Source organism: Rhinoraja longicauda, chromosome 28, assembly GCF_053455715.1.
Source record: "Rhinoraja longicauda isolate Sanriku21f chromosome 28, sRhiLon1.1, whole genome shotgun sequence".
In the NCBI taxonomy this organism is placed as follows: domain Eukaryota; kingdom Metazoa; phylum Chordata; class Chondrichthyes; order Rajiformes; family Arhynchobatidae; genus Rhinoraja; species Rhinoraja longicauda.
This window is the reverse complement of record NC_135980.1, coordinates 29,804,679-29,832,647: the sequence shown is the minus strand read 5'-3', so window position 1 is coordinate 29,832,647 and position 27,969 is coordinate 29,804,679. Positions and strand designations below refer to the sequence as shown.

The window sequence follows — 27,969 nt, the reverse complement described above, 5'->3', positions numbered from 1 at the left end:
TAAACATTATTCCCATCAGGCAAGAGGTACAGAAGCAAATAACAAAGAAAGCCTCATTAAACAGTGCGCTCCAGAATGTTCAACTGTTACACAATTCTCCCTTCTCCCATCAGGCAAGAAGTGTGAAAACACACACCTCCAAATTCAGGGACAGTTTCTTCCCAGCTGTTATCAGGCAACTGAACCATCCTCTCACCAACTAGAGAAAGGTCCTGACCTCCCATTGGGGACTCTCGGACTTTGATTGGACTTTACCTTGCACTAAACATTATTCTCTTTATCCCGGCTCGATTGTAAATCATGTGTACTCTTCCTGATGACTGGCTAGCATGCAACATAAAGCTTTTCACTGTACCTCGGTACATGTGACAATAAATCAAACTAAACTAAACTAATCCCAATGTGCAGGAAAGAACTGCAGATGCTGCTTTAAATCAAAGATAGACACAAAATACTGGAGAACTCAGAGGGACAGACAGCATCTCTGGAGAGAAGGAATGAGTTATGTTTCGGGTCTAGAGTCTGAAGAAAGGTCTCGACCCGAAATGTCACCCATTCCTTCTCTCCAGAGATGCTGCCTGTCCCGCTGAGTTACTCCAGCATTTTGTGTCTATCTCAAACTAACCCCAAACCAGTCCTGGCAGTGGGCACCCGACCGAACTTAGTGAGAGTTTCCCAATGAGGACTTCTGTGTTGGAGGATCACCTGTGTTGGGAAATAGCTTGAGACTACCTCTGCAACTCCTTCCTCACCTGCCCATCCCACGGAGCCTGGTACCACCCCGAGATAACAGGACACAGAAACCTGCGACCGCACAGAATCAAAGCCTCACGTCCCGGCTAGTCCAGGTTCCAGGAAGTGAATGGATGAGAGCTATGTCCGTGAACGTCCTCATGAAACGTCCATGAGACAGAATTAGATGGAGAGGTCTCGACCCAAAACGTCACCCATTCCTTCTCCCCAGAGATGCTGCCCGTCCTGTTGAGTTACCCCAGTATTTTTGTGGATATCTACAGAATTAGGCATGGTCTTCCCTGGTTGTCTCATAGAAACATTGAAAACATGGAAATTAGGTGCAGGGGTAGGTCATTCGGCCCTTCGAGCCAGCACCACCATTCAATATGATCATGGCTGATCATCCAGAATCAGTACCCCATTCCTGCTTTCTCCCCATATCCCTTGATTCTATTAGCCCCAAGAACTGTATCTAACTCTCTCTTGAAAACATCCAGTGAATTGGCCTCCTCCACTGTCGAATTCTTCACTTCTTGGTTTAAAATGTTTTTTGTTTTAAAGTCACTTTAGAACATAAGCTGCAGAGTTCACTATGTACAGAGTTTGCATTGAACCTGGCTGGGCCAAGGAAGGTCCACGCTTGGCTACTGCTGCTGTCTGTTCCTCCTCTGGCCCTGGCCTGGCCTGTTTCTGCGGTTCCTCCTTTGCACAGAGGGATAGGCGACGACCCGAGCCGGAGCCGGGCCCGGGCCGGGCCGCGTTTGGACCCGTCTCCTCATCTCCGCCCCGATCTGGGCCGCGGTGTCGGCGGGCGAGTTCTGGAGGCGCTGGAAGAGGCTCTGTCGGCCGACCGCCTTCTCCGTGCAGGTGAAGGTGAGGGCGGTGCCGGCGTCCACCTTCATCTCTCGGGAGAAGCCGTCGGAGGTGCCGTGGAAGCAGCGGCCGATGGCGATCTCCTTGGCCAGCCGCGGGTTCTGATCGCTGACGGTGTAGATGCCGTAGTTGTGCCCCAGCGGGTCGACGGGCGCCAGCATGCTGAAGGCGGCGGTGTTGGCAGTGGCGGCCATTTTGTTGGTGTTGGCGGTAGTGGTGGCCATTTTGTTGGTGTTGGCGGTAGTGGCGGCCATTTTGTTGGTGTTGGCGGTAGCGGTGGCCATTTTGTCGGCGTCGTTGTTGGCGGCGGCGCCCCCCATTTTGTGGGCGGCCAGGTTAGTGTCGGTGTTGTTGTGGGGATAGGGCGGGTGCCGGCGCAGGTAATCCCGCAGGAGGTTGTTGGTGGCGGTGTGGCGGCAGTTGCCCTGCGGGATGAGGGTGACCAGGGTGCGGTCTACGCCGCTCTGGTCGTACAGCATGCCGCCGCACTTGAACTCCAGGCAGGCGGCCGACACGTTAGGCCGCAGCAGGTGGCGGACGCTGCGGGTGTCGCGGATGCCGTACAGGTGCCCGGCGGTGGCGGGGTGGTTGCCGCCGCTGTTGCGGGACCTGACCACCACCTCCCGTGGCCCCCACACCCTGACCTTGACGTAGCAGGCGCGGAACTCCTGCGGGTTGGGCCACCATGACAGGTGGTCCCCCACCCAGCTGGTCAGGTCGTTCTCCTGGAAGGGCACCACGTTGTACTCGTACTTGTCCTCCTCCACCTTGTAGAACCTGAAGTGGTTGGCGGACACCGGGGCGTCCTCACACTGCCGGGCGCTCTGGTAGGGGTAGATGGGCCCGTCGCCCTCCTCCTCCACCTTGCCGGCGTCGGGCTTGGGGAGGTTGATCTTGAAGGCCGTCTTCTTCAGCCGCCGGTCGTCGTGGTCGGTCCGCCGGTAGTCCAGCTTGGCCAGGAAGGGCTGGGACACCCCGATCACGTTGGGGTTGGTCTTGGGCGCCGAGGGGGCGGCCTCCAGCTCCTCGGCGCCCAGTGTGGCCGTGACATAGGCGGTGTAGGCGTCCGGCCGCTCGGCGTCGCAGAAGGCGGGCAGGCAGGCGCCGTTGGGCCCGGTGACCACGCTGTCGAAGCGGCCCCAGGCCCGCGGGTTGGCTGAGTAGCCGGGTAGCGGCTCCAGGTTGATCAGGGACACCACCGCCCCCTCCAGCTGCTCGCCCGGCAGGAACTTGTCGCTCATGTAAGCCCGCACCTTGACATAGCACCGCCGGCCCTCGGGCACGTCCAGGTTGAAGAGGCGTCTCTCCTTGATCTCCAGGTTGCCCACCAGGAAGGTCCTCTCCTCCCGCTTGCTCCTCTTGCTGCTGCTGCTGCTCCTCCTCCTCTCCTCGGCGTGGAGGATGCTCTCCTCCTCCCAGAAGCCGGTGTCGGGGTTGAGCGACCACAGCCTCATCTCCCCCACATGCTCGGGCATCTTCACGCTGGCCGTGTCCAGGTAGACCCGCACCCCGGCCGCGCCCAGGGCTCGGCCGGACGATTCCTCTCGGAAGTCCGCCGTGAACATGCCGTAGGTCCTGAGTGGCTTCACGTTGCCTTGCTGGTCCACGAAGTTGAGGTCGCTGGACGCAGCCATAGCCAGGCTGATGTTCCTGGGGTCCAAGAAGGTGACACTAGCCTTGACCTTCCCACTGTAGACCTCCCCGTCGCTCCGGCGGAAGGAATTGGCTGGGATTTCGATCTCCCCGATGGTGTCCTGCCCTTCCATCTCCCCAAGAGGTATGGTGATGCCTTTGCTCGAATCCACCTCCAACGTCTCTGATCTCCTCAACAGTTTCACCTGGAAGTTCACCGCGCCGCTCCTGCGATCGAAGGGAAAGACTTTGACCGTGTCCACAAACTTGCCCGAGCCGTCCACAAACCTCACGACCAGCCTCTCCGTCTCTGCGGGGACCGGGATGGTGAAGCTCCCCCGGTAGCTCGTCAGCCCAACTTGCTCGCCGCCGATGTAGATCTGGCCGAAGCGGAGAGGTTCGCCGTCGTCAGCCGCCAACGCCTGTCCTCGTACCGACACCTTGGGCTCCGGGCACCTCTTGCAGCCGCACGCGGTCACCACCTTGACCGGGAGAGTGTACCCCTGGCAAGGGATCTCCCGCAGATCCGTCCGCGTCACCCCACAACAGTAGCCGGTGCCGTCCTTGCACCGCAGTTGATCAGCCAGGTCTCCCGCGCAGGCCAGGCTGGGGCACCCGCCCACGTCGTAGTAGGAGGAGGCGCTGGCGGCCTGAAAACAGTTCCCCGGCAGCTTGATGAAGCGCTCCAACGGCTGCGATCTGCAGCTCGGTTGCCCCTTAGCTAAGGAGGGAAGAGGCAGAAACACAAAAAGACAAAATCATGAGAGGAATAGATCCGGTAGATGCACAGAGTCTCTTGCCCAGAGTAGTTGAATCAAAGACCAGAGGACAGAGGTTTACAATGAAGGGGAAAAGATTTAATAGGAATCTGAGGGGTAACTTTTTCACACAAAGGGTAGTGGGTGTATGGAACACGCTGCCAGATTAGTTATTTGATGCAGGGAATATCCCAACGTTTAAGAAACAGACAGGTACGTGGATAGGACAGGTCTGGAGGGATATGGACCAAACGCGGGCAGGTGGGACTAATGTAGCTGGGACATGTTGGCCGGTTTGGGCAAGTTGGGCCGAAGGGCTGTAGAGTTTCCAGTTGTCCTGGTGGCAGCTCCATCTTCCTCCAAGCCGCTTGTTTTTGCCGTAAGACCACTTTGTTCCATGTTGGAAAGGTCATAAGGTCACAGGGAATAGGAGTAAATTAGGCCATTCGGCCCATCAAGTCTATTCTGCCATTCAATCATAGTTGATCTATCTCTCCCTACTAACCCCATTCTGCCTTCTCCCCATAACCTCTGACACCCGTACTAATCAATAATCTATCTATCTCTGCCTTAAAAATATCCACTGACGTCAGTGGATATTTTTAAGGCAGAGATAGATAGAATATTGATTAGTACGGGAGTACAGCCTTCTGTGGCAAATAATTCCACAGATTCGCCATCCTATGACTAAATAAATTTCTCCTCATCTTCCTAAAAGAATGCCCTTTAATTCTGAGGCTATGACCTCTAGTCCTAGATTCTCCCACTAGTGGAAACATCCTCTGCACATCCGCTCTATCCAAGCCTTTCACTATTCTGTATGTTTCAATGAGGTCCCCCCTCATTCTTCTAAACTCTAGCGAGTACAGGCCCAGTGCCGGCAAACGCTCATCATAGGTTAACCTGCTCATTCCTGGGATAATTCTTGTAAACCTCCTCAGGACCCTCTCCAGAGCCAGCACATCCTTCCTCAGATATGGGGCCAAAAATTGCTCTCAATATTCCAAATGCGGCCTTACCCGCGCCTTATAGAGCCTCAGCATTATATCCCTGTTTTTGTATATAAGGCCTCTTGTTATAAATGCCGGCATTGAGTTTGCTTTCTTTACTACCGATTCGACTTGCACCTCCGATTTCTGAATTCTCCCCCCATTTAGGAAATTACGCCTTTATTCCTATGACCAAAATGCATGACTCCACACTTTGCTACACTATATATTCCATCTAACACTTCTCTGCCCACTCTCCCAACCTGTCCATGTCCTTCTGCAGAGTCTCTGCTTTCTCTACACCACCTGCCCCTCCACCCATTTTCGTATCATCGACAAACTTGGCCACAAAGCCTTCAATCCCCTCGTCCAAATCATTAATGTACAAGAACTCTGTCAACGCCCTGAAACCAGCTACTTTTCCCTGCATTCGCTTGTGTATAGTTTTTGGCGGATGTACAGGGAAATTTTATGGAGCCATTTATATGCAACAATCTAAAGTTCTCTTTGAACTTCTTCCATGTTAAATTGCTACGCAGCGAGGCAGCCTCGGGCAGTTTTATAGCACGGGCCAGGAACACCGTTGAACCAGATCCTATACTGATGCATACAAAATCCCCGGTGAAGAAGATGGTGACCCTCGGACTATCCTTGATCGGACTTTGCTGGCTTTACCTTGCACTAAACGTTATTCCCTCATCCAGTATCTGTACACTGTGAATGGCTCGATGAATGGCTTAATCATGTTTCGTTTTTCCGCTGACTGGATAGCATGCAACGAAGGCTTTTCACTGTACCTCGGTACACGTGACAATAAACTAAACTGAACTGAACTAAAACTAACCTAAACGGTATCACTGTACATGTGGAAAAAACAAAAATAAATGGCAGATTCTGGAAGGCTGAAATAAAAATGTTAAATGCTGGAAACACTCATCAGGTCAGTTAGCAACTGTGGAAAGATTAACCCAGTTAATGTTTCTGATGGGAAACCAGAGCATTATTCCACATCTGTTGTATGTGTTGCCATAGAATTCAATCCAGCTTGAGGTCAATCGTCAATGGCCACAGAGGTTAAAGGGTGAACAGTTTCCAGGAGCCGTGTCCATTTTTTAACTCTGTCCCTAATCAGCCTTGAGGTAAAAACCTTGGGGCGGCACGGTGACGTAGCGGTACATGCTGTCTAAATGGAGTTTGTACGTTCTCCCCGTGACCTACGTCATTTTTTCTCCCGCTGCTCCAGTTTCCTCCCACGCTCTAAAGTCGTGCAGGTTTGTAGATTAATTGGCTTGGGATAATTGTAAATTGGCCCTAGTGTGTGTAAAGAATAGAGTTGGTGTGCGGGGATCGCTGGTCGGCGTAGACTCGGTGGGCTGAAGGGCCTGTTTCCGCACTATCTCTAAACTAAACTAGGGAAAGGTAAAGAAGATTTTGGGACACAGTCAGATGAAAGGGTCTCGGCTTCATATATGAAAGTTCATAAGTTATAGGAGCAGAATTAGGTCATTCGGCCCACCAAGTCTACTCCGCCATTAAAACACCAATCTAAACTAAGCAAAACAAAACCAAACTGAACAATTGTAAGATGAAACAAATTGTTCCTTATGCTTCACATTCCCACGAAATAACAGGAATATCTCATAGGTAGACACAAAATGCTGGAGTAACAGGCAGCATCTCTGCCTGTTCCCAGAGAAGGAATGGGAATCGGGAATATCTCATATTGTTCCAGTGTGTGACCAAATCACTGGGAACAGGAGGTGAGTGTTTGGAGATCACTGGTTCATTGTATTCTACCTGCTGCCAAGCCTGACCCAGCTGCCCAGACCTGTTGCACCTCTGACTGAGAGAGCTCACAGTTTAAGAATAAGGGGTAGGCCATTTAAGATTGAGATGAGGAAAAACATTTTTACCCAGAGAGTTGTGAATCTGTGGAATTCTCTGCCACAGAAGGCAGTGGAGGCCAATTCATTGGAGGTTTTCAAGAGAGAGTCTAGGACTGGAGGTCATAGCCTCAGAATTAAAGGACGTTCTTTTAGGAAGGAGATCAGGAGAAATTTATTTAGTCAGAGGGTGGTGAATCTGTGGAATTCTTCGCCACAGAAGGCTGTGGAGGCCAAGTCAGTGGATATTTTTAAGGCAGAGATAGATTCTTGATTAGTACGGGTGTCGGGTGTTATGGGGAGAATGCAGGATAATGGGGTTAGGAGGGAGAGATGGATCAGCCATGATTGAGTGTTTCTCGTCTAAGTGAAAGTACAGAAATCTGGAACGCCACCTCCTCCTCATCTTTCCTGCTCCCAACATTTATTTTGGGTCTGACGAGCGATATATCAAGACAAGTTTAAAAGAAAACAGCTCCTTTGAAATGGTTTCTTTCCATCCACAGTTTCCTCGGCTGCCACGGTGAAGGAATCCAGACCCCAGAAAGGGAAACAGGAACCGCAAACTGGGGGCCAACGAGGTGCAGGAACTGCGCTCAGGTAAACACAACGATACTCCCCGAACACACCACTGTAGAGAAGAGAGACACAAATAGCTGGAGGAACTCCGCGGGACAGGCAGCATCTCTGGAGAGAAGGAATGGGTGACGTTTCGGGTCGAGATCCTTCTTCAGACCCAAGAGGATTCCTTCTCTCCAGAGATGCTGCCCGTCCCGCTGAGTTACTCCAGCTATTTGAGTCTATCTTCAGTTTAAACCAGCATCTGTAGTTCCTTCTTACACACTGCAGAGAAGAAAGTGGGTGTCAGAGGGTGGTGAATCTGTGGAATTCATTGCTAGATGGATATTTTTAAGGCAGAGATAGACAGATTCTTGATTAGTAAGGGATATCAGGGGTTATCGGCACAAGGCTGAAGAATGGGGTTAGGAGGGAGAGATAGACCAGCCATGATTGAATGGTGGTGTAGACTTGATGGGCTGAATGGCCGAAATTCTACTCCTATCCCTTATGACCTTATGACAGTGCAGGGAGTGACGTTGACACAATCACATTGAATGACAGAGTAGAGACAATGGGCAGAGTGGCCTTCTGCTTCTCCCGTGCTTATGTGAGAGAAATAAAGCCATGATTTATGGACAGGAAGTGTCAACAAGACAAGATCGTTAAGAATAAACTGATCACTTAACAGGTTGGAGATAGGGGTGCCAACTATCTCACTCCCAAATAAGGACAAGGTGACGTCACCCAGCCAGCGGCCACATGCTCGCACTCCAACAATGGCGGTCGCCCGGGCCGAGAAGCGGGTTGCTACACAACCTCCATTAGGCGACTCTGGGGCCTCTGGACTTACACTGTCCGGACCTACAGCGTCCGGGCCTACAGCGCCCCCCGGGCCTAATATGGGACAAGGGCGGGGCAAACCAATTTAGCCCAAAATACGGGATGTCCCGGCTAATACGGGACAGTTGGCAACCCTAGTTGGAGATTACTTGAAGCCTGGTGCTTAACTCCAGTAACTAGAATTCAGTTTATGAAAACAGAACAGGCTGTCTTTGTACTGGGTTCATGCCAGTGACTACTGGAACCTGCGTCTCACGCAGTCAAATGCAGCCAAATAGAGTGTAGTGTGAGAGTCAGAGAGTCAGAGTGATGCAGCGTGGAAACAGGCCCTTCCCATCTTGCCCACACCAACCAACATGTCCCAGCTACACTAGTCCCATCTGCCTGCACTTGGTCCATATTCCTCCAAACCTGCCCTATCCATGTACTTGTCTAACTGTTTCTTAAACGATGAGATAGTCCCAACCTCAACTACCTCCTCTGGCAGCTCGTTCCACACACCCACCACCCTTTGTGTGAAAAAGTTACCCTTCAGATTCCTATTAAATCTTTTTCCCTTCACCTTGAACCTGTGTCCTCTGGACCTCTGGGCAAGAGACTCTTTGCATCTACCCAAGTGGTGCATGAAACCGATGAACGGCTCAACATGAGCTCTCCCTCCTTGGCTGTTCCCCAGCTTCTAAACGTTATTCCCTTATCCAACGTTATTCCCTTATCCAACGTTATACCCTTATCCAACGTTATTCCCTTATGTATCTAGACGCTGTAAATGGATCGATTGTAATCATAAGGCCATAAGAGATATGAGTAGAATTAGGCCATTCGGCCTATCAAGTCTACTCCGCCATTCAATCATGGCTGATCTGTCTCTCCCTCTTAACACCATTCTCCTGCCATCTCCCCATAACCTCTGACACCTGCACTAATCATGTATTGCCTTTTTGCTCACTGGTGAGCACGCACAAAAAGCTTTCTGCTATACATCGGTACAGGTGACAATAAACTAAACTGAACTAATCTTTGCTGCCCAGATGATTAATTCAAACGATGAAGTAGTGTAATGCACCAGAGACCCCGGTTCGATCATGACTACGGGCACTGTGTGTAGGGAGTTACTACGTTCTACGTGAAATCATTGGACAAAGTCAGCATGGATTTACAAAAGGCAAATCATGTCTGACGAATCTTATAGAATTTTTCGAGGATGTAACTAGTAGAGTGGATAAGGGAGAACCAGTCGATGTGTTGTATCTAGACTTTCAGAAGGCCTTCGACAAGGTCCCACATAGGAGATTGATGTACAAACTTAAAGCACACGGTATTGAGGGTTCAGTGTTGAGGTGGATAGAAAATTGGTTGGCGGACAGGAAGCAAAGAGTAGGAATAAACGGATCCTTTTCGGAATGGCAACCAGTGACTAGTGGGGTACCGCAAGGCTCAGTGCTGGGTCCCCAGTTATTTACAGTGTATATTAATGATTTGGACGAGGGAATTGAATGCAACATCTCTAAGTTTGCGGATGACACGAAGCTGGGTGGCAGTGTTAGCTGCGAGGAGGATGCTAAGAGGCTGCAGAATGACTTGGATAGATTAGGCGAGTGGGCAAATGCATGGCAGATGCAATATAATGTGGATAAATGTGAGGTTATCCACATTGGCGGCAAGAACAGGAAAGCAGAGTATTACCTGAATGGTGACCATTTTGAGAAGGGGAGATGCAACGTGACTTGGGTGTCATGGTGCACCAGGCAGTGAAGAAAGCGAATGGTATGTTGGCATTCATAGCAAGAGGATTTGAGTTTAGGAGCAGGGAGGTTCTACTGCAGTTGTACAGGGCATTGGTGAGACCGCACCTGGAGTATTGTGTGCAGTTTTGGTCTCCTAATCTGAGGAAAGACGTTCTTGCCTTAGAGGGAGTACAGAGAAGGTTCACCAGATTGATCCCTGGGATGGCGGGACTTTCATATGAAGAAAGACTGGATAGACTAGGCTTGTACTCACTGGAATTTAGAAGACTGAGGGGGGATCTTATAGAAACATATAAAATTCTTAAGGGGTTGGAGAGGCTAGATGCGGGAAGATTGTTCCCGATGTTGGGGGAGTCCAGAACCAGGGGTCACAGCTTAAGGATAAGGGGGAAGTCTTTTAGGACCGAGATGAGAAAACATTTCTTCACACAGAGAGTGGTGAGTCTGTGGAATTCTCTGCCACAGAAGGTAGTTGAGGCCAGTTCATTGGCTATATTTAAGAGGGAGTTAGATGTGGCCCTTTTTGCTAAAGGGATCAGGGGGTATGGAGAGAAGGCAGGTACAGGCTACTGAGCTGGATGATCAGCCATGATCATATTGAATGGCGGTGCAGGCTCGAAGGGCCGAATGGCCTTCTCCTGCACCTATTTTCTATGTTCTCCCTGTGACCACGTGGGTTTTCTCCACATGCTCCGGTTTCCTCCCAGAGAGACCCGGGTTTGATTCTGACTGCGGGTGCGGTCAGTACGGAGTTCCCTACATTATACATTACAGATTATGATGTTTCCATGCCTGTTGTGCTGCTGCAAATAAGAATTTCATTGTTCCATTTTGGGACACTCTTGACTCTTGATATTAAAACCTGATATTTTCGGGTAAAGGCTGATTTTTAGTGATTGGATAATGTCTATTTTGCCTCGTATAAAATTATTATTAGCCGTTATTTTGGCTAAGTTGTCTCTTCACGCACACTCAACCCCCAACCTCATCCACAATAGGCAGGAACTCTCTCGTTTGCAGTCTGAAGTTTGGCTTTAGTGAGAAATTAGATGAATTCTGGCCTCATCTGCAGTTCAGAGTCCACACTGACTGTGTGCCCATTTGTATCCGGGATTGTCGGTCTCCCGGGACTGAGTGATATAGAAACATAGAAAATAGGTGCAGGAGTAGACCATTTGGCCCTTCGAGTCAACACTGCCATTCAATATGATCATGGCTGATCATCCACAATCAGTACCGTGTTCCTGCCTTCTCCCCATGTCCCTTGACTCTGCTATCTTTAAGAGCTCTATCTAACTCTCTCTTGAATACATCCAGTGAAATGGCCTCCACTGCCTTCTGTGGCAGAGAATTCCACAGATTCACAACTCTCTGGGTGAAAAAGTTTTTTCTTATCTCAGTCCTAAATGGTCTACGCCTTATTCTTAAACAGTGTGACCTCTGGAATTGGACTTCCCCCAACATGGGGAACATTTTTTCCTGCATCTATCCTGTCCGATCACTTAAGAATTTGACATGTTTCTATAAGATCCACCCTCATCCTGTTCTCAGGCAATGAATGGCTAGACTCTGGTTAACTCACCGATCACTGTGAGGGTCGCTGGTGCCGAGACGATGGAGGCAAAGCCGTTGGTGACGTTGCAGTGGTACACACCTCCCTGCCACCTCTTCAGTTCCCTCAGCACGAGGGTGCTGTCGTGTTCTGTGTCCAGTCGCGTCCCGTTGTGGTACCTGGGGTACAAGGAGCGATTGTTCAGATCAGAACAGCAACACTTATCATCTGCTCCCAACATCACAGAAACACCCACATTTCCCATTATGAGATTCATCGGCATTAGATTAAAAGCCTAACAATTGCTAATGCTCTGGAGAAGGGTGTCGACTCGAAACGTCACTCATCCTTTTTCTCCAGAGATGCTGCCTGTCCCGCTGAGTTACTCCAACATTTTGTGTCCATCTTCTGTTTAAACCAGCTTCTGCAGTTCCTTCCTACAGAAGTGTGAAAACGCACACCTCCAGATTCAGGGACAGTTTCTTCCCAGCTTATCAGGCAACTGAACTGTCCTATCACCAACTAGAGAGTGGTCCTGACCTCCCATCTACGTCTCTGGAGAGAAGGAATGGATGACGTTTTGTGTCGAGACCCTTCGGACCTTCTCTCCAGAGATGCTGCTGCCCTGCTGAGTTGCGCCAGAGTTTTGTGTCTATCTTCCGTTTAAAACAGCATCTTCAGTTCCTCCTTACACAATGTTAACTCTCACTGCAAAGTGAATGGAGAATTGTCATCCCGCCTATCCTCTGTCTATAGAAAGAGGGCGGCACGGTGGCGCAGCGGTAGAGTTGCTGCCTGTACAGAGTTTGTACGTTCTCCCCGTGACCTGCGTGGGTTTTCTCCAAGAACTTCAGTTTCTCCCACACTCCAAAGACGTGCAGGTTTGTAGGTTCAGCGGCTTGGGTTTGTACTCTTGGTATAATTGTAAATTGACCCTAGTGTGTGTGTGTAGGATAGTGTTAATGGGCAGGGATCGCTGGTCAGTGCTACCTGGTGGGCCAAAGGGCCTGTTTCTGCGCTGTAGCTCTAAACTAAACTCACCAGAAATATTTTAGCGGAGTTGGAGCCCCCGTAGCTTTGCAGCAGAAAGTCACCTGCTGATCTTCAAACCGCACTTTAGACTCTGGGTGTTTCACGATATAAGGGTTTTCTGTTGGTGAGAAGGAGACGCAGTGAAAGGCGGTCGATCACAACACACAGGAGAATCCACTCCAAAATGGAGACGTCCACGCTTCATCTTAAGAGTAGAACTCAATGGTGGGATCAGAGAAACATAGAAAATAAGTGCAGGAGGAGGCCATTTGGCCCTTCAGCCCTTTGAGCCAGCACCGCCATTCATTGTGATCAAGGCTGATCATCCACAATCGGTAACCCGTGCCTGCCTTCTCCCCATATCCCTTGATTCCTCTAGCCCCTAGAGCTCTATCTAAATCTCTCTTAAATTCATCCAGTGAATTGGCCTCCACTGCCTTCTGAGGCAGAGAATCCACATCATCTCAACAAATACCAAGCACTGTGTAAGGCAGCACTGGCGCTGCGGTGAGGAAGGAGCTGTCTCGGACTCTGCTGGTACTGTACGCGCTTTCATGCTTTTGTATCTTCTGCCCGATGGGAGAGGCACGGTGGTGCAGCGGTAGAGTTGCTGCCTCACAGCGCCAGAGACCCAGGTTTGATCCCTACTACGGGTGCTGTCTGTACGGAGTTTGCACTTTCTCCCTGTGACCTGCGTGAGTTTTCTCCGGGTGCTCCGGTTTCTTCCCACACTCCAAAGACGTGCGGGTTTGTAGATTAATTGGCTTCGGTAAATCCAGTAAATGGACCTTTGTTTTGTGAAGTGATCGGAGAAATAAAGTTATGTGTAGGAAGGAACTGCAGTTGCTGATTTGCACCGAAGATGGACAGAAAATGCTGGAGTAACTCAGCGGGTCAGGCAGCATCGCTGGAGAGCAAGAATGGGTGATGTTTCGGGTCGAGACCCTTCTTCAGACAGAGTCAGGGGGAGAGGGAGTCTAGAGATAAGGTACGGGTAAGGTGTGAAAACGACAGATCAAAGCAGACGATGATAAGGAAATGTAGAATGGTTCATTGTTGGCTGAGGGGGAGGTGAAACAAGGAGGCAGACAAACAGTAACATTAATCAGAAGAACAGTGAAACTAGTCGGTAAACTAGGGTCACAAATGGAGCAACGTTGGCAGACTGAGAGTGAACTGCAGATGAACCATCAGCTAATTGAGTATATCCTGGAGCTCAGCTAATAAGGCCATTTTTTTTGCTGCATTTTACAGCCCATTGATTGCTGATTTTATAAGACAGAATGACAAGTGCTGTTTCTGAAAGGGATCACTGCGTAACAGCAGGAGGAATGTGTGCGATCATAAGGTCATAAGTGATAGGAGCAGAATTAGGCCATCTGGCCCATCAACTCTACTCCACCATTCAATCATGGCTGATCTATCTCTCCCTCCTAACCCCAATCTCCTGCCTTCTCCCCAAAACCCCTGACACCCGTACTAATCAAGAATCTATCTATTTCTGCCTTAAAGATATCCACTGACTTGACCTCCACAGCCTTCTGTGGCAAAGAATTCCACAGATTCTCCACCCTTTGGCTAAAGAAATCTCCTTCCTAAAAGAACGTCCCTGCATTTTGAGGCTGTGACCTCTGGTCCTAGACTCTCCCACTAGTGGAAACATCCGCTCCACACCCACTTTCTCCAGGCCTTTCACTATTCAGTAGGTTTCAATGAGGTCCCGGTGAGGTAGGAGATGGTGACTCACCCAGTTTGGTGAGGAAGGCCTTGATGATGGAAGTGTGTGAGCTGTTCTGCACAGCGTGGAAGACGGAGGGGGCATATTTCTTGTGCTGGACCAGCAGGCCTTTCCGTGCGTGGGCACACACCCCATTGATGCGGAACCTGCCGACATGGTCGGTCGTTGCCAGCGTGACGAGAGGCTGCTCCACCGCGGCCACTGAGCTGCCGGAGATGGCGGCCCCGCCTGCAGAGTGGACCGTCCCTGCCAGCACGTGTTGGGCACAAATGCAGTCGTGGCATTCACCGTCCGCGCCGCTCCTCGGGCACGCCTGCGGGCACTCTGCGGGGAAACAGGCCTGTCCGTCGGCATTGAGAAACACGGCTGCCCCTTGGTCCCGATGACCAACACAGTTCACATTCCCTTCACCCCGTAACGCCCGCCCCAAACTCTCCCCTCCACCCGGCACCCCCACACAAACCGCCCCCCACCCCTAACCGAAACCTCCCCCAACCCGAACCCACATCCCACCCGGCATAGCCCACCGGGTTGCCCCCCACCCCATCCCAAACATCCCCTGCCTGCCCCAAACCTAAACCTACCCCCAACCCCCATCACCCAACCCAAACCCCCCCAATCCCACCCAGCACCCCCCAGACAAACCTCCCACTCTGCGACCCCCCCAGCCAAACCCTCCACCCCCATCCCCCAACCTGAATCCCCATCCCACCCCTCACCCCCCACACATATCTCCCCTGCCCGCCCCTAACCTAAACTTCCCCCCTCCTCCAACCCAAACCCCCCCACCCCTGACCCCCAACCCAAACCGCCCCATGCCACCCTGCGCCCCGTAGCCAAACCTCCCTCCCCCACCCCTCACCCTGCATCTCCCACCCAAACCTCCCCACACCACCACCCTCGACCAAATCCCCAAACCACACCCCCCAAAACCTCCCACCCCCAATCCCAGCCCCTTCCCACCCCAGACCTAAACCTCCACTCCAGCCCCACCCCATATCCCCCAACGCGAATCTTCCACCCCATCCCCGCTCTACAAACGTCAACTCAGTCAGAGCGGCACGGTGGCGCAGCGGTGGAGTTGCTGCCTCGCAGCGCCAGAGTCGCGGGTTCAATCCTGTCTACGGGTGCTGTCTGTACGGAGCTTATACGTTCTCCCCGTGACCTGCGTGGGTTTTCTCCGGGTGCTCCGGTTTCCTCCCACACTCCAAAGGCGTGCAGGTTTGCAGGTTAATTGGCTTTGGTAAAATTGTAAATTGTCCCCAGCGTGTGTGTAGAGTAGTGCTAGTGCACGGGGACCGCCGGTCGGCATGGACTCGGAGGGCCGAAGGGCCTGTTTCCGCTCTGTATCTCTAAACTAAACTAAGCCAGTCTCTAGGTGTCAGAGTGGATGTCACCCAGTGTGAGAGTCCGTAGCTGCCCACACACATTCTCCGTCACTCTCTGATGCCCCCCCACCCGTACCTGAGCACAGCTCCCCCGTGCATTTTTTAACTTCGGTTGGGCGTCCGACACAAGCCTGCCCGTCCACGCTCCAGATGCAGTTGCGATATCGCAGGGAATGCCCGCTGCCGCAGCTCGCCGAGCATGCCGTCCACGAACCCCACACCGACCACCGCGCCTCTTCACCACACGCACACAGGAGAGGCGCACAGATTGGGATTAAAAATAAATTAAAAATTCAATCAATTATTGCAATATTATATACGACTGGCCTGCTCCAGACCGGGCAGGGCGCACGGTGGCGCAGCGGTAGAGTTGCTGCCTTACAGCGAATGCAGTGCCAGGAGACTTGGGTTCGATCCCGACTACGGGGGCTGTCCATACGGAGTTTGTACGTTCTCCCTGTGACCTGCGTGGGTTATCTCCCAAGATCTTCAGTTTCCTCCCACACTCCAATGACGTACAGGTTTGTAGGTTAATTGGCTTGGTATAAATGTAAATTGTCCCTAATGAGGATAGTGTTAGTGTGCGGGGATCGCTGGTTGGCGCAAACCCAGTGGGCCGAAAGGCCCTGTTTCCGCGCTGTATCTCTAAACCTAAAGTTACACAGAATTTCAGGGTTCAGGGAAAGCACGGTTTGAGTTTAGTTCGTTGTCACATGTACCGAGGTACAGTGAAAAGCTTTTTGTTGCGTGCTAACCAGTCAGCGTAAAGACTATACATGACATGGATTCAGTGGGTCGAAGGGCCTGTAACTCTGAAGTCCAAAGTAAAGTCTAGGGAATGTAGGGAATGTATGAGTCTTCTCCTGTTCCTATCCCCTTATGTGTCAGGGGTTACGGGGAGAAGGCAGGAAAATGGGGTTGAGATGGAAAGATAGATCTGCCATGATTGAATGGCGGAGTAGACGATGGGCCGAATGGCCTAATTCTGCCCCTAGAACTGATGAACACGTTCATTCTCACCTTGACACAAGGGCATGGTGCATTTACGCTTCTCGATGGCCTTCCCCTTGCACCTGGGAAAGGTGAGGTGACGGAATCGCAGGTTGTTGGTGCAGGTCCGCTGCCGCGCTTGGATACCTGTACCGCCGCACGACATGGCCGAACACGGACTCCACTCCGACCACTGCGACCAGCGGTTGTGAACTGTGGACCGAGCAGACGAAAGGAGCTGTAGCCTGAGTCTTTACACCACATGTTGCAGTTTAGTTTATTGTCACGTGTACTGAGGTACAGTGAAAAGCTTTTGTTGCTTGCTAACCAGTCAGCAGAAAGGCAATACATGATTAAAATCGAGCCATTTACAGTGTATAGATACATGAAAAAGGAATAACGTTTAGTGCAAGGTAAAGCCAGCAAAGTCCAATCAAGGATAGTCCTAGGGTCACCAATGAGGTAGATAGTAGTTCAGCATTGCTGTCTGGTTGGTGATAGGAAGATTCAGTTGCCTCGGCATTACATCTCTGTTGTTGTAATCTAGTCCTCTTGAAATAAATGCGTCATTTCTGGCCTCCCCGACATCCGGTGCTGACATTGCCAATCGTATCCCGGCTCCCCAAGGCCTTGACCTTCGTTGGCCCTGCAAACTGGATGGTGAATACGTCAAGGCTCTGGAACCGAGGGTGCCGGAAAACCGGTGGTGGACCCGTATATGGATAGGACAGGTTTAGAAGAGACATAGAGTGATACCGTGTGGAAACAGGCCCTTCGGCTAGGGTTGCCAACTGTCCCGTACCGGACCGCCCTTGTCCCGTATTAGTAGGGTTGCCAACTTGCTCACTCCAAAATAAGGGACAAAGGGTGACATCACTGCCCCGCGCCCCACGTGACCTCACCCAGCCAGCGGCCGCCATTGGTGGAGGGGGAGCACATGTCCGCTGGCTGGGTGAGGTCACGTGGGGCGCGGGGCAGTGATGTCACCCTTTGTCCCTTATTTTGGAGTGAGCAAGTTGGCAACCCTACTAATAGTAGGTCTCCCTGAACCTCCGCCCGCTGGCGTGGGAGCCGCTACCAGACCGAAGCTCACCTGCTGTCCCTGCTAAAGTGGCCCTGATCAACGCAAGATCCCTACAGAACAAGACCTTCATCCTCAACGACTTCTTCATCACCCGTGGATTGGACTTCTTACTGCTCACAGAATCCTGGCTTAACCCTGGTGAGCTTGCTCCACTCGTGGAACTCTGTCCTGATGACTGTAACTTCTTCAGCTCGCCTAGGCTCTCCGGACGCGGTGGGGGCTTAGCCACTGTGTTTAAGAAATATTTCAACTGCCGCCTCCTGAACGCTGATCATTTCTCCAGTTTCGAGGTGCAACTAATTAAAGCAGGCCTAGCCTATCCCCTCTTAATTGTTCTTGTGTATCGCCCACCAAAAATGCATAAGAACTTCATCACCCAATTTGCTGATCTGATTTCTAGCATTTTGCCCAAATTTGACCGGATCATGATTCTTGGTGACTTTAATATTCATGTTTGCTGTCCCACTAAGTCTCTTGTGAGTGAATTTATGCACCTGGTTGAGTCCTTCAATCTGACTCTTCACACCACGGGACCCACTCACAAGTTAGGCCATACTCTCGACCTAGTGTTATCATCCGGATTCCCAATCAACAACATTGAAACTACTGAAGCCTGTCTATCGGACCACAGCGCTATCATTTTTGACGCATCTCTGCCTTTATCTCCCGCAAAATCTCATCTCCCTGATCGCTACTCCCGCGACATAAATTCATTGACTGCCAGTAAATTCTCCGAGGCTCTCACAGCTGCCCCCAACATCTGCACTATTGAGGCCTCTCCCCCCCCATCTCAGCACTGAGGATCTCGCCTCTTTATTTAATATCACTTGCTCTTCTATCCTGGATTCTATCGCTCCCCTTAAAATGAAAAAGCCTAAGCCCAAAGGTCGGCCGTGGCTCAATGACCACCAAAGCCCTAAGAAGGGAGTGCAGAAAATCAGAAAGGAGGTAGAAATGTGACAAGCTTCAAATTTCCTTCGAAATTCTGAGAAACAATCTTCTCAAATACCAGGAAGCAGTAAAGTCTGCTAGAGCAAAATACTTCTCCGACCTTATTTCCAAAAACTCTCATAACTCCAAGGTCCTATTTAGAACAATTACCTCTGTCATATGTCCCGCCCCCAGTACCAGCTTAGTTGGGTCCCCTGCTAAGTGCGAAGAATTCGCTAAATTTTTCACCAACAAAGTTGAGAATATTAGAATGAACATTTCCCCTCCCACCCGTGACCTAGCTGTCTCACTAGTCTGTTCATCTAAATTGGACTGCTTCCAACCCGTCACTCTATCCTCCCTTGCAAAGCTTGTCTCCGCTATGAAACCTGCAACCTGCCCCCTTGATCCTGCCCCCACTGCCCTTCTGAACGATGTCATTGCAATAGCCGGTCCCAGCATCCTCTCTATTATCAACAGTTCTCTGGCCACTGGCACTGTTCCAACCAGTTTCAAGCACGCGGTGGTCCAGCCCCTACTGAAAAAACCTAACCTAGACCCCACCTTGCCTAGCAACCACAGACCCATTTCCAAACTGCCATTCCTGTCAAAAGTCCTTGAAAAGGCAATTCTAAACCAATTAGTGCCCTACCTGCACCAAAACACCATCCTGGAAAGTTTCTAGTCAGGTTTCAGAGCCCACCACAGCACAGAGTCTGCCTTGTTGAAGGTACACAACGACCTGCTTCTCGCCATCGACACCGGCGACTGTGCAATCCTGCTCCTTCTCAACCTCAGCGCAGCGTTCGATGCAGTGGACCACATCATCCTTATTGACCGTCTCCGGTACGCGGTTGGCATTGATGGCACTGCCCTGAGCTGGTTCGCTTCGTACCTCAAAGATAGGAGTTTCGCTATCAACATAGGCAGTTATTCCTCTGCTCCAGCTAGCCTCTCCTGCGGAGTTCCACAAGGCTCCATCCTAGGCCCCATTCTCTTCTCTCTATACATGCTCCCCCTTGGCCAAATCATTCAAAGGCACGGCATTTCTTTCCACTGCTATGCCGATGACACTCAGCTTTACCTCCCCTGAAACCCAACAACCAGTCAAATTTAAACAGCCTCTTACACTGCCTTGAGGACATAAAATGTTGGATGGCACAGAACTTCCTCCAATTAAATGAGAGCAAGTCTGAGGTCAACCTATTCGCCCCCCCCCCCCCCACGACTCCATCAAATTGATAACAGGCAGTCTTGGAAGTCTATCCTGCCTAGTCAAACCGCATATTAAAAACCTCGGCATGATATTTGACTCTGCATTAAAATTTGATAAGCAAGTCAACGCTGTGGTAAAAGCCAGTTTCTTCCAACTTCGAACCATAGCTAAAATCAAACCTTTCCTCCAATTCGACGACACAGAAAAAATCATTCACGCTTTCATTTCCTCCGGCCTAGACTACTGCAACTCCCTATACACTGGGATCAGCCAATCTTCCCTGTCCCGCCTGCAACTGGTCCAAAACGCCGCAGCGAGACTCCTGACGGGTACCCGTAAAAGGGACCACATCACCCCGATTCTGGCCTCTCTCCACTGGCTCCCTGTACGGTACAGAATCAACTTCAAGCTCCTCCTATTCACGTATAAAGCCCTAAATGGACACTCCCCCCCCCTACATCAAAAATCTTCTAACCCCCCTCTCTAACTCCAGGTCCCTCAGGTCGGCCGACTTGGGGCTACTCTATCCCGCGGTCTAGGCTTAAGCTCAGGGGTGACCGCGCTTTTGCGGTTGCAGCTCCTAGACTGGAACAGCATCCCTCTCCCCATCAGAACCGCCCCCTCCATCGACTCCTTTAAGTCCAGGCTCAAAACCTATTTCTACTCCCTAGCGTTTGAGGCTCATTGAGGAGGCGCTGTGAACTGTTTGCGTGCTACTGTATGTTTCTTTTTTTTTCCCATTGGAACCTAATCAGATGTACAGCACTTTGGTCAACGTGGGTTGTTTTTAAATGTGCTATACAAATAAAATTGACTTGACTTGACGTGGTGCGCGAGGCGGTGACATCACCTTGTCCCATATTTGGGAGTGAGGAAGATAGCAACTTGCCCACACTGGCCAACATGGCCCAGCTACACTCGTAAATCTTCTCTGAACCCTTTCAAGCTTGACAATATCCTATAACATGATGAACACAATAATCGAAGTGTGGTCTCACCAACGTCTTATACGACTGCAACATGACCTCCCAACTTCTATACTCAAGGCAAATCCTTCTTCAATAACTAGCATTGACATCCCACATATTTCAAAAAGAAAGATGAAAAATGTTACCACTTGCATCAATCTCTCAGAGTCATAGAGTGATACAGTGTGGAAACAAGCCCTTCGGCCCATCTTGCCCACACCAGCCAACATTTCCCAGGTGCACTAGTCACGAGATGTTGGGTGGTGTGGGCAAGTTGGGACCAAGTGCCTGTTTCAACGCCGCGTGACTAAAAGCTCACAGAGGAGGGAACGTCTGCAGCAGGTGAGGGGTGGGAGGAGGGCAACCTACCGACGGGGCACCTGAAGCGTATGTGGTAGTTGGAGCAGAGCCGGCCGCGAGGCTGTTCCTTGTTGACACACCAGAAGCCACGGTCTGGGCTGTGATGGACCACCTCGCCCGTGTGCTCTGCCTTCACCCAGTTGGTGGTGCGCGCCTCCAAGGCCGCCGGGCGTGCGCACACGCGCTCGCGGTAGTAGAAGCGGATCGCCTCCAGCCGCTCAAAGTCCCCGTTCCCCCCGGGGTGGTCAATGTTGAACCAGGAGGTCCACTCCGTCACATCTGCAAGCAAGATCAGGCATCAACGTCAAACACAACTGTGTAGATGGTGGAGGTGTCCAACACTAGGGGGACATAGGTGTTGAAGTTTAGAGATACTGCGCGGAAACAGGCCCTCTGGCCCACCGAGTCCGCGCCGACCAGCAATCCCCGCACATTAGCACTACCCTATACACACTAGGGACAATTTACTGAAACATAGAAAACATGGAATAATAGGTACAGGAAGGAGTAGGCCATTCGGCCCTTTGAGCTAGCAGCTCCTTTCAAAATGATCATGGCTGACCATCTAAAATCGGTACCCCGTTCCTGCTTTCTCCCCATATCTTTTCATTCCTGTGAATTCCACAGATTCACAACTCTTTGGGTGAAAAAGTTTTTCCTCATCTCAGTCCCAAATGGCCTATCCCTTATTCTTAAACTGACCCCTGGTGCTGGACTCCCCCAACAGTTTGTACTTTCTCCCCGTGACCTGCTAGAGGGTTTCTCTGGGTGCTCCAGTTTCCAAAGACGTACAGGTTTGTAGGTCAATTGGCTTGGTATAATTGTAAATTGTCCCCAGTGTGTGTGGGATAGTGTGAGTGTGCAGGGATCGCTGGTTTTACAATTTTACCAAGCAAATTAACCTCCAAACCTGTACGTCTTTGGAGTGTGGGAGGAAACTGGAGCACCCGGAGAAAATCCATGCAGGTCACGGGGAGAACGTACAAATTCCATACAGACAGCACCCGTGGTCAGGATGGAACCTGTATCTCTGCCATTGTGAGGCAGCAGCTCTACCCACTGCGCCACAGTGCCGCCCGTGTTTAAGACGAGTGTTAAGAGGCTTTGAGGAAGAACTTTGCTACCCAGAGGGTGGTTGGAATCTGAGTGTCAACGGTTATGGGGAGAGAGGCTGGAGAATGGGGTTGAGAGGGAACGGTAGATCAGCCAGTGGCAGGCCCTTTATCATCGTTACGTTCGTGCATATCTTTCATTCATTTGTTCTCTTTCTCTCGTTTCCCTTTCCCCAGACTTTCAGTCTGAAGAAGGATCCTGACCCGAAACGTCAACCATTTCTTCTCTCCCGAGATGCTGCCTGTCCCACTGAGTTACTCCAGCATTTTGTGTCTGTCCTATCCTATCCATGTACCTGTCTAAATGTTTCTTAAACGTTGCGATAGTCCCTGTCTCAACTACCTCCTCCGGCAGCTCGTTCCATACACCCACCACCCTTTGTGTGAAAAAGTTACCCCTCAGATTCCTATTAAATCTTTTCTGTTTCACCTTAAACCTATGTCCTCTGGTTCTTGTTTCCCCTACTCTGGGCAAGAGACTCTGTGCATCTACCCGATCTGTTCCTCTCATGATGTTTTACACTTCTGTTCTGAGGCTTGTGCGTTTACGTGATCTGGAATTCTGGTCTGGTCTTTTCTCGCCTCAAATCCTCCCCCACCCGAAACGTCACCTGTTCCCTCTCTCCAGGGATGCTGCCTGACTCGCTGAGTTACTCCAGCACGCTGTGAAACGTCACCTATCCATGTTCTCCAGAGATGCTGCCTGAGCTGCTGAGTTACTCCAGAACCTTGTGTCTACCTTGGGTGTACACCGGCATCTGCAGTTCTTTGTTCCGACACAGAGCTCGCAGGCGAGCAGCTGCCCATACGACCACTGGGTTGGATGTGATGGCTTTGATGCCGAGCTCGTTGGTGATCAGAGAGCGGCGATCAATGATCAAACCCACTGGGGGGAAAGCAAGAGCTTTGAGCGGCAGTCCTGGTGAGAGTGCACGAGAGAGCGCGCGGCAGGAGGGCAGGCACACTGTTAGCGACTGACCGCTCCTCCAACCCAAGCACTCAATCACGCACAAGTTCACAAGTTATAGGAGTAGAATTAGGCCATTCGGCCCATCAGGTCCATTCCGCCATTCAATCATGGCTGATCTATCTCTCCCTCCTAACCCCATTCTGCCTTCTCCCCATAACCCATAATATCAAGAATCTATCTCTGCCTTAAAAATATCCACCGACTTCTGTAGTAAAGAATTCCACAGATTCACCACTCTCTGACACCCACTTTCTTCTCTGCAGTGTGTAAGAAGGAACTGCAGATGCTGGTTTAAACTGAAGATGGACTCAAATAGCTGGAGTAACTCAGCGGGACGGGCAGCATCTCTGGAAAGAAGGAATGGGTGACATTTTGGGTCTTCTGAAGAAGGGTCTTGACCTGAAACGTCACCCATTCCTTCTCTCCAGAGACGCTGCCTGTCCCGCTGAGTTCCTCCAGCTATTTGTGTCTCTCTTCTCTGCAGTGTTGTGTTCTGGGAGTATCGTTGTGTTTACCTGAGCGCAGTTCCTGCACCTCGTTGGTCCCCAGTTTGCGGTTCCTCTGTTTCCCTTTCTGGGGTCTGGCTTCCTTCACCTTGGCAGCCGAGGAAACTGTGGATGGAAAGAAACCATTTCAAAGGAGCTGTTTTCTTTTTTATAAACTTGCCTTGATGTATTGCCCGTCAGACCCAAAAGAAATGCTGGGAGCAGGGAAGATGAGGAGAGAGGGAGGTGGCGTTCCAGATCTCTGTACTTTCACTTAGACGAGAAACACTCTGAAAGCATTGATCACAGTTTCAGACAGGATTCTCTCAGTTTCAGCAGATGTGTGCACACACACACACACTCACGCACATCCTCTCCACATAACGAGCACATGTCTTGTGTAGGAAGGAACTGCAGATGCAGAGAGTTGTGAATCTGTGGAATTCTCTGCCACAGAAGGCAGCGGAGGCCGATTCACTGGATGTTTTCAAGAGAGAGTTAGATTTAGCTCCTCGGGCTAACAGAATCGAGGGATATGGGGAGAACGCAGGAACGAGGCACTGATTGTGGATGATCAGCCATGATCATATTGAATGGCGGTACTGGCTTGAAGGACCGAATGACCTGCACCTATTTTCTATGTTTCTATCTGAACATGATTTCCCATTTTCCTTCCTGTCACGCAAAGCAAATCCAATGAGAGGCGTATGATCCTCTCCAGAGACGCTGCCTGACCTACGGAGTCACCCATTCCCCTTTTCTCCAGATACGCTGCCTGACCCGCTGAGTTACTCCAGCATGTTATGTCGACCTTCGATTTCAACCAGTGTCAACAGATCCTTCCTACACAGGATTCTCTCAGCTTCTGCGTCCAATCTTTCCAAAACATAGTCACATCTTGCATTTCCATAGCACCTTTCACTTCCTCAGGTGGGTCTAATTGCTGAAATTCCAGTTTGGAAGTCATGCCTTGTTTACTTAAACAACTCCATAAAGCTGCCACTACACCATCCTGCGGCAATTAAGAATTTGAATCTGGCTGTTATTTTTTTTTTAAAGGGCGTTGTTCTTATTAAAAGTGACTCTGAGGCTGTGGGGCTGTCAAAGACACACCCAGTTCACTGAAACATAGAAACATGACAATAGGGTGCAAGAGGAGGCCATTTAGCCCCTCGAGCCAGCACTGCCATTCAATATGATCATGGCTGATCATCCAGAATCAGTACCCTTTTCCTGCTTTCTCTCCAAATCCCTTGATTCCGTTAGCCCTAAGAGCTAAATCTAACTCTAGAAAAAACATCCAGTGAATTGGCCTCCACTGCCTTTTGCGGCAGAGAATTCCACAGATTCACAACTCTGGGTGGAAAGGTTTTTCCTCATCGGGAATATTTTTACTGCATCGAGCCTGTCCAATCCCTTAAGAATGTTTCATCAGACCTCCAAGCCATGCTGCGGACTTTTCATCTGCACTGAGTCACGACGTTTAGTTCAGTTTAGAGATACAGCATGGAATATTTCAATGGATATTTTTACGGAAGATAGAGTCTTGATCAGTACGGGTGTCAGAGGTTCTGGGGTGAAGGCAGGAGAATGGGGTTAGGAGGGAGAGATAGATCAGCCATGATTGAATGGCGGAGTAGACTTGATGGGCCGAAGGGCCTAATTCTGCTCCTGTAACTTATGACCTTATGAAACAGGCCCTTCGTCCCACCGACGATCACCCGTACACCAGCACTGCCCTGCACACATTGAGGGGAATTTACAATTTTACCAAAACCAATTAGCCTACAAACCTGTATGTCATTGGAATGTGGGAGGAAACCGGAGCACCCGGAGAAAACCCACGCAGGTCACGGGGAACGTGCAAACTCCGCACAGACAGCACCCGTAGTCGTGATGGAACCCGGGTCTCTGGCGCTGTGAGGCAGCAACTCTACCACTGCACCACCGTGCCAAGATCCCACAAAGAACACCGCGATGACAACCAAATAAACTGCTTTAATGTGTAATGACTGAGGAATAGTTTGAGCTCAGGACACCGGGAAAGACTCTCTCACTCTGTTCAGAACAATGCGAGTTTTCTCTAACTTCAAGTAACCCTTACATCCCCTCTCTCTCCATCCCTCCCCACCCAAGTCGTACCAGCTTCAATGTCGTCTTGTTGAGTCTCATTGTCTGTAACTCGTTTTCACCTAGCCCACAGCCAACAATGACCTGTTCCCTTTATCATCGTTACTTTTTTGCATATCTTTCATTCCTTTGTTCTATATCTCTCTACATCACCGTCTATATCTCTCGTTACCCTTTCCCCTAACTTTCAGTCTGAAGAAGAGTCTCAACCCGAAATGTCACCCATTCCTTCTCTCCAGAGATGCTGCCTGTCCTGCTGAGTTACTCCAGCATTTTGGGTCTATCTTCAGTTTAAACCAGCATCTGCAGTTCCTTCCCACACAATGTGATTGTTTACGCACATCTGAGAGAGGAAAAGTGCTGAGAGTGTCAAAAGGACACAAGGTACTGGAGTAACTCAGCAGGTCAGGCAGCATCTCTGGAAAACATGGATAGGTGACGTTTCACAGAGTGCTGGAGTAACTCAGCGGGTCAGGCAGCATCTCTGGAGAACATGGAGAGGTGACGTTTCTGGTCGGGACCCTTCTTCATACTACCAAATCAGATTCTAAACCGAATCGTTATCACTTATAACCAATGAATTGAACAAACTGAGCTTTTCAAAAATTCATGCAAAAATTTAGTGAGGTCACAAAATTAAGGGGAAAAATTAAGGGGACTGTTTCTTCCCAACATCACAGCCTGATTTTGGAAACAACTTCATCCAAGATGAGAAATTGTGGATGCAACCCAGACCATCACACAAACCAACCTCCCTTCCATTGACTCCATCTACACCTCACGCTGCCTCGGCAAGGCCAGCAACATAATCAAGGACCAGTCTCACCCCCGGTCACTCCCTCTTCTCCCTTCTCCCATCAGGCAAGAGGTACAGAAGTGTGAAAACGCACACCTCCAGATTCAGGGACAGTTTCTTCCTGGCTGTTATCAGGCAACTGAACCGTCCTACCACCAACTAGAGAGCGGTCCTGACCTCCCATCTACCTCATTGGAGACCCTCGGACTATCTTTAATCGGACTTTACTGGACTTTAACTTGCACTAAGCGTTATTCCCTTTATCCTGTATCTACACACTATGAACCTGTATCATATCATCATGTATAGTCTTTCCGCTGACTGGTTAGCACGCAACAAAGAACTTTTCTCGTGACAATAATAAACTAAACTAAAATAAAACTAAAACTAAAATTGTAAACATCCTCGAGGAATAATTACCTTAGAAAAAATAAGAAAAGAAACAAGATGTAACAGATAGACACAAAGTGCTGGAGTAACTCAGCGGGACAGGCAGCGTCTGGAGAGAAGGAATGGGTGACGTTTCGGGTCAAAACCCTTCTTCAGAGTCAGAGAAATGTCACCCATTCCTTCTCTCCAGAGACACTGCCTATCCCGCTGAGTTATTCCAGCACTTTGTGTCTATCTGTTACATCTTGTTTCTTTTGTGTCTTATCTTCAGTCTAAACCAGCATCTGCAGTTCCTTCCTGAACTAGATGTGGCAGATTTGATTGAAATCATTCTCACTTGGCAGATCGTATGTGGGCTTTGATTTGACAATAAAGAGACAATTAAGATGTTCGATTTTCTTTAGAAAAATTTGCGAAAGGTGTCAGGAAATCGTTTAAAGGTTGTTCAGGAATCGCTTGGTGGAAAATTCAGTGGGGAAAAACAAAATTGAGGGAGAGAGGGATTTAAAATTTAAAACAAAAATATTACTAAACAGTGGTCTTACCTTGAGCTGAAATATACTGTTGCAAGACAAGAAGGGCAAGGAAAATCCAGACTGCACGAACCTCCATCTGCATCTCCACTAACAGCTGGAGCTGGTGCCTTTTAGGAAGAAGTCAAGTCGTCTTACGAGAAGTAGAGTGGTGTCTTGCCAAAGTGCTGGTCAGACCTGTAGGTTGGTGCAAGGTATCAGAGCGTGGAGGCTCTGGATATCTGTGCAGAGAGCAGAGACTGTTAGCTGCTAGGCAGCGCTCTCTCTCTCCCTTTA

At 50.1% G+C, this 27,969-nt stretch overlaps 1 protein-coding gene across 1 annotated transcript; it reads right to left on the bottom strand.

Annotated features, from left to right (window-relative positions):
- Positions 1-546: 546 nt before the first annotated feature.
- cilp2 (cartilage intermediate layer protein 2) lies at positions 547-27,969 on the bottom strand. The gene is made up of 9 exons (XM_078424151.1): positions 27,706-27,969; positions 23,875-23,970; positions 21,287-21,556; positions 16,750-16,932; positions 15,806-15,964; positions 14,351-14,665; positions 12,613-12,721; positions 11,602-11,750; positions 547-3,961 (listed from the first exon to the last, which is right to left on the bottom strand). Exons 1-9 carry the CDS (start codon positions 27,776-27,778, stop codon positions 1,380-1,382), a joined length of 3,936 nt encoding a protein of 1,311 aa, XP_078280277.1. The 5' UTR covers positions 27,779-27,969; the 3' UTR covers positions 547-1,379.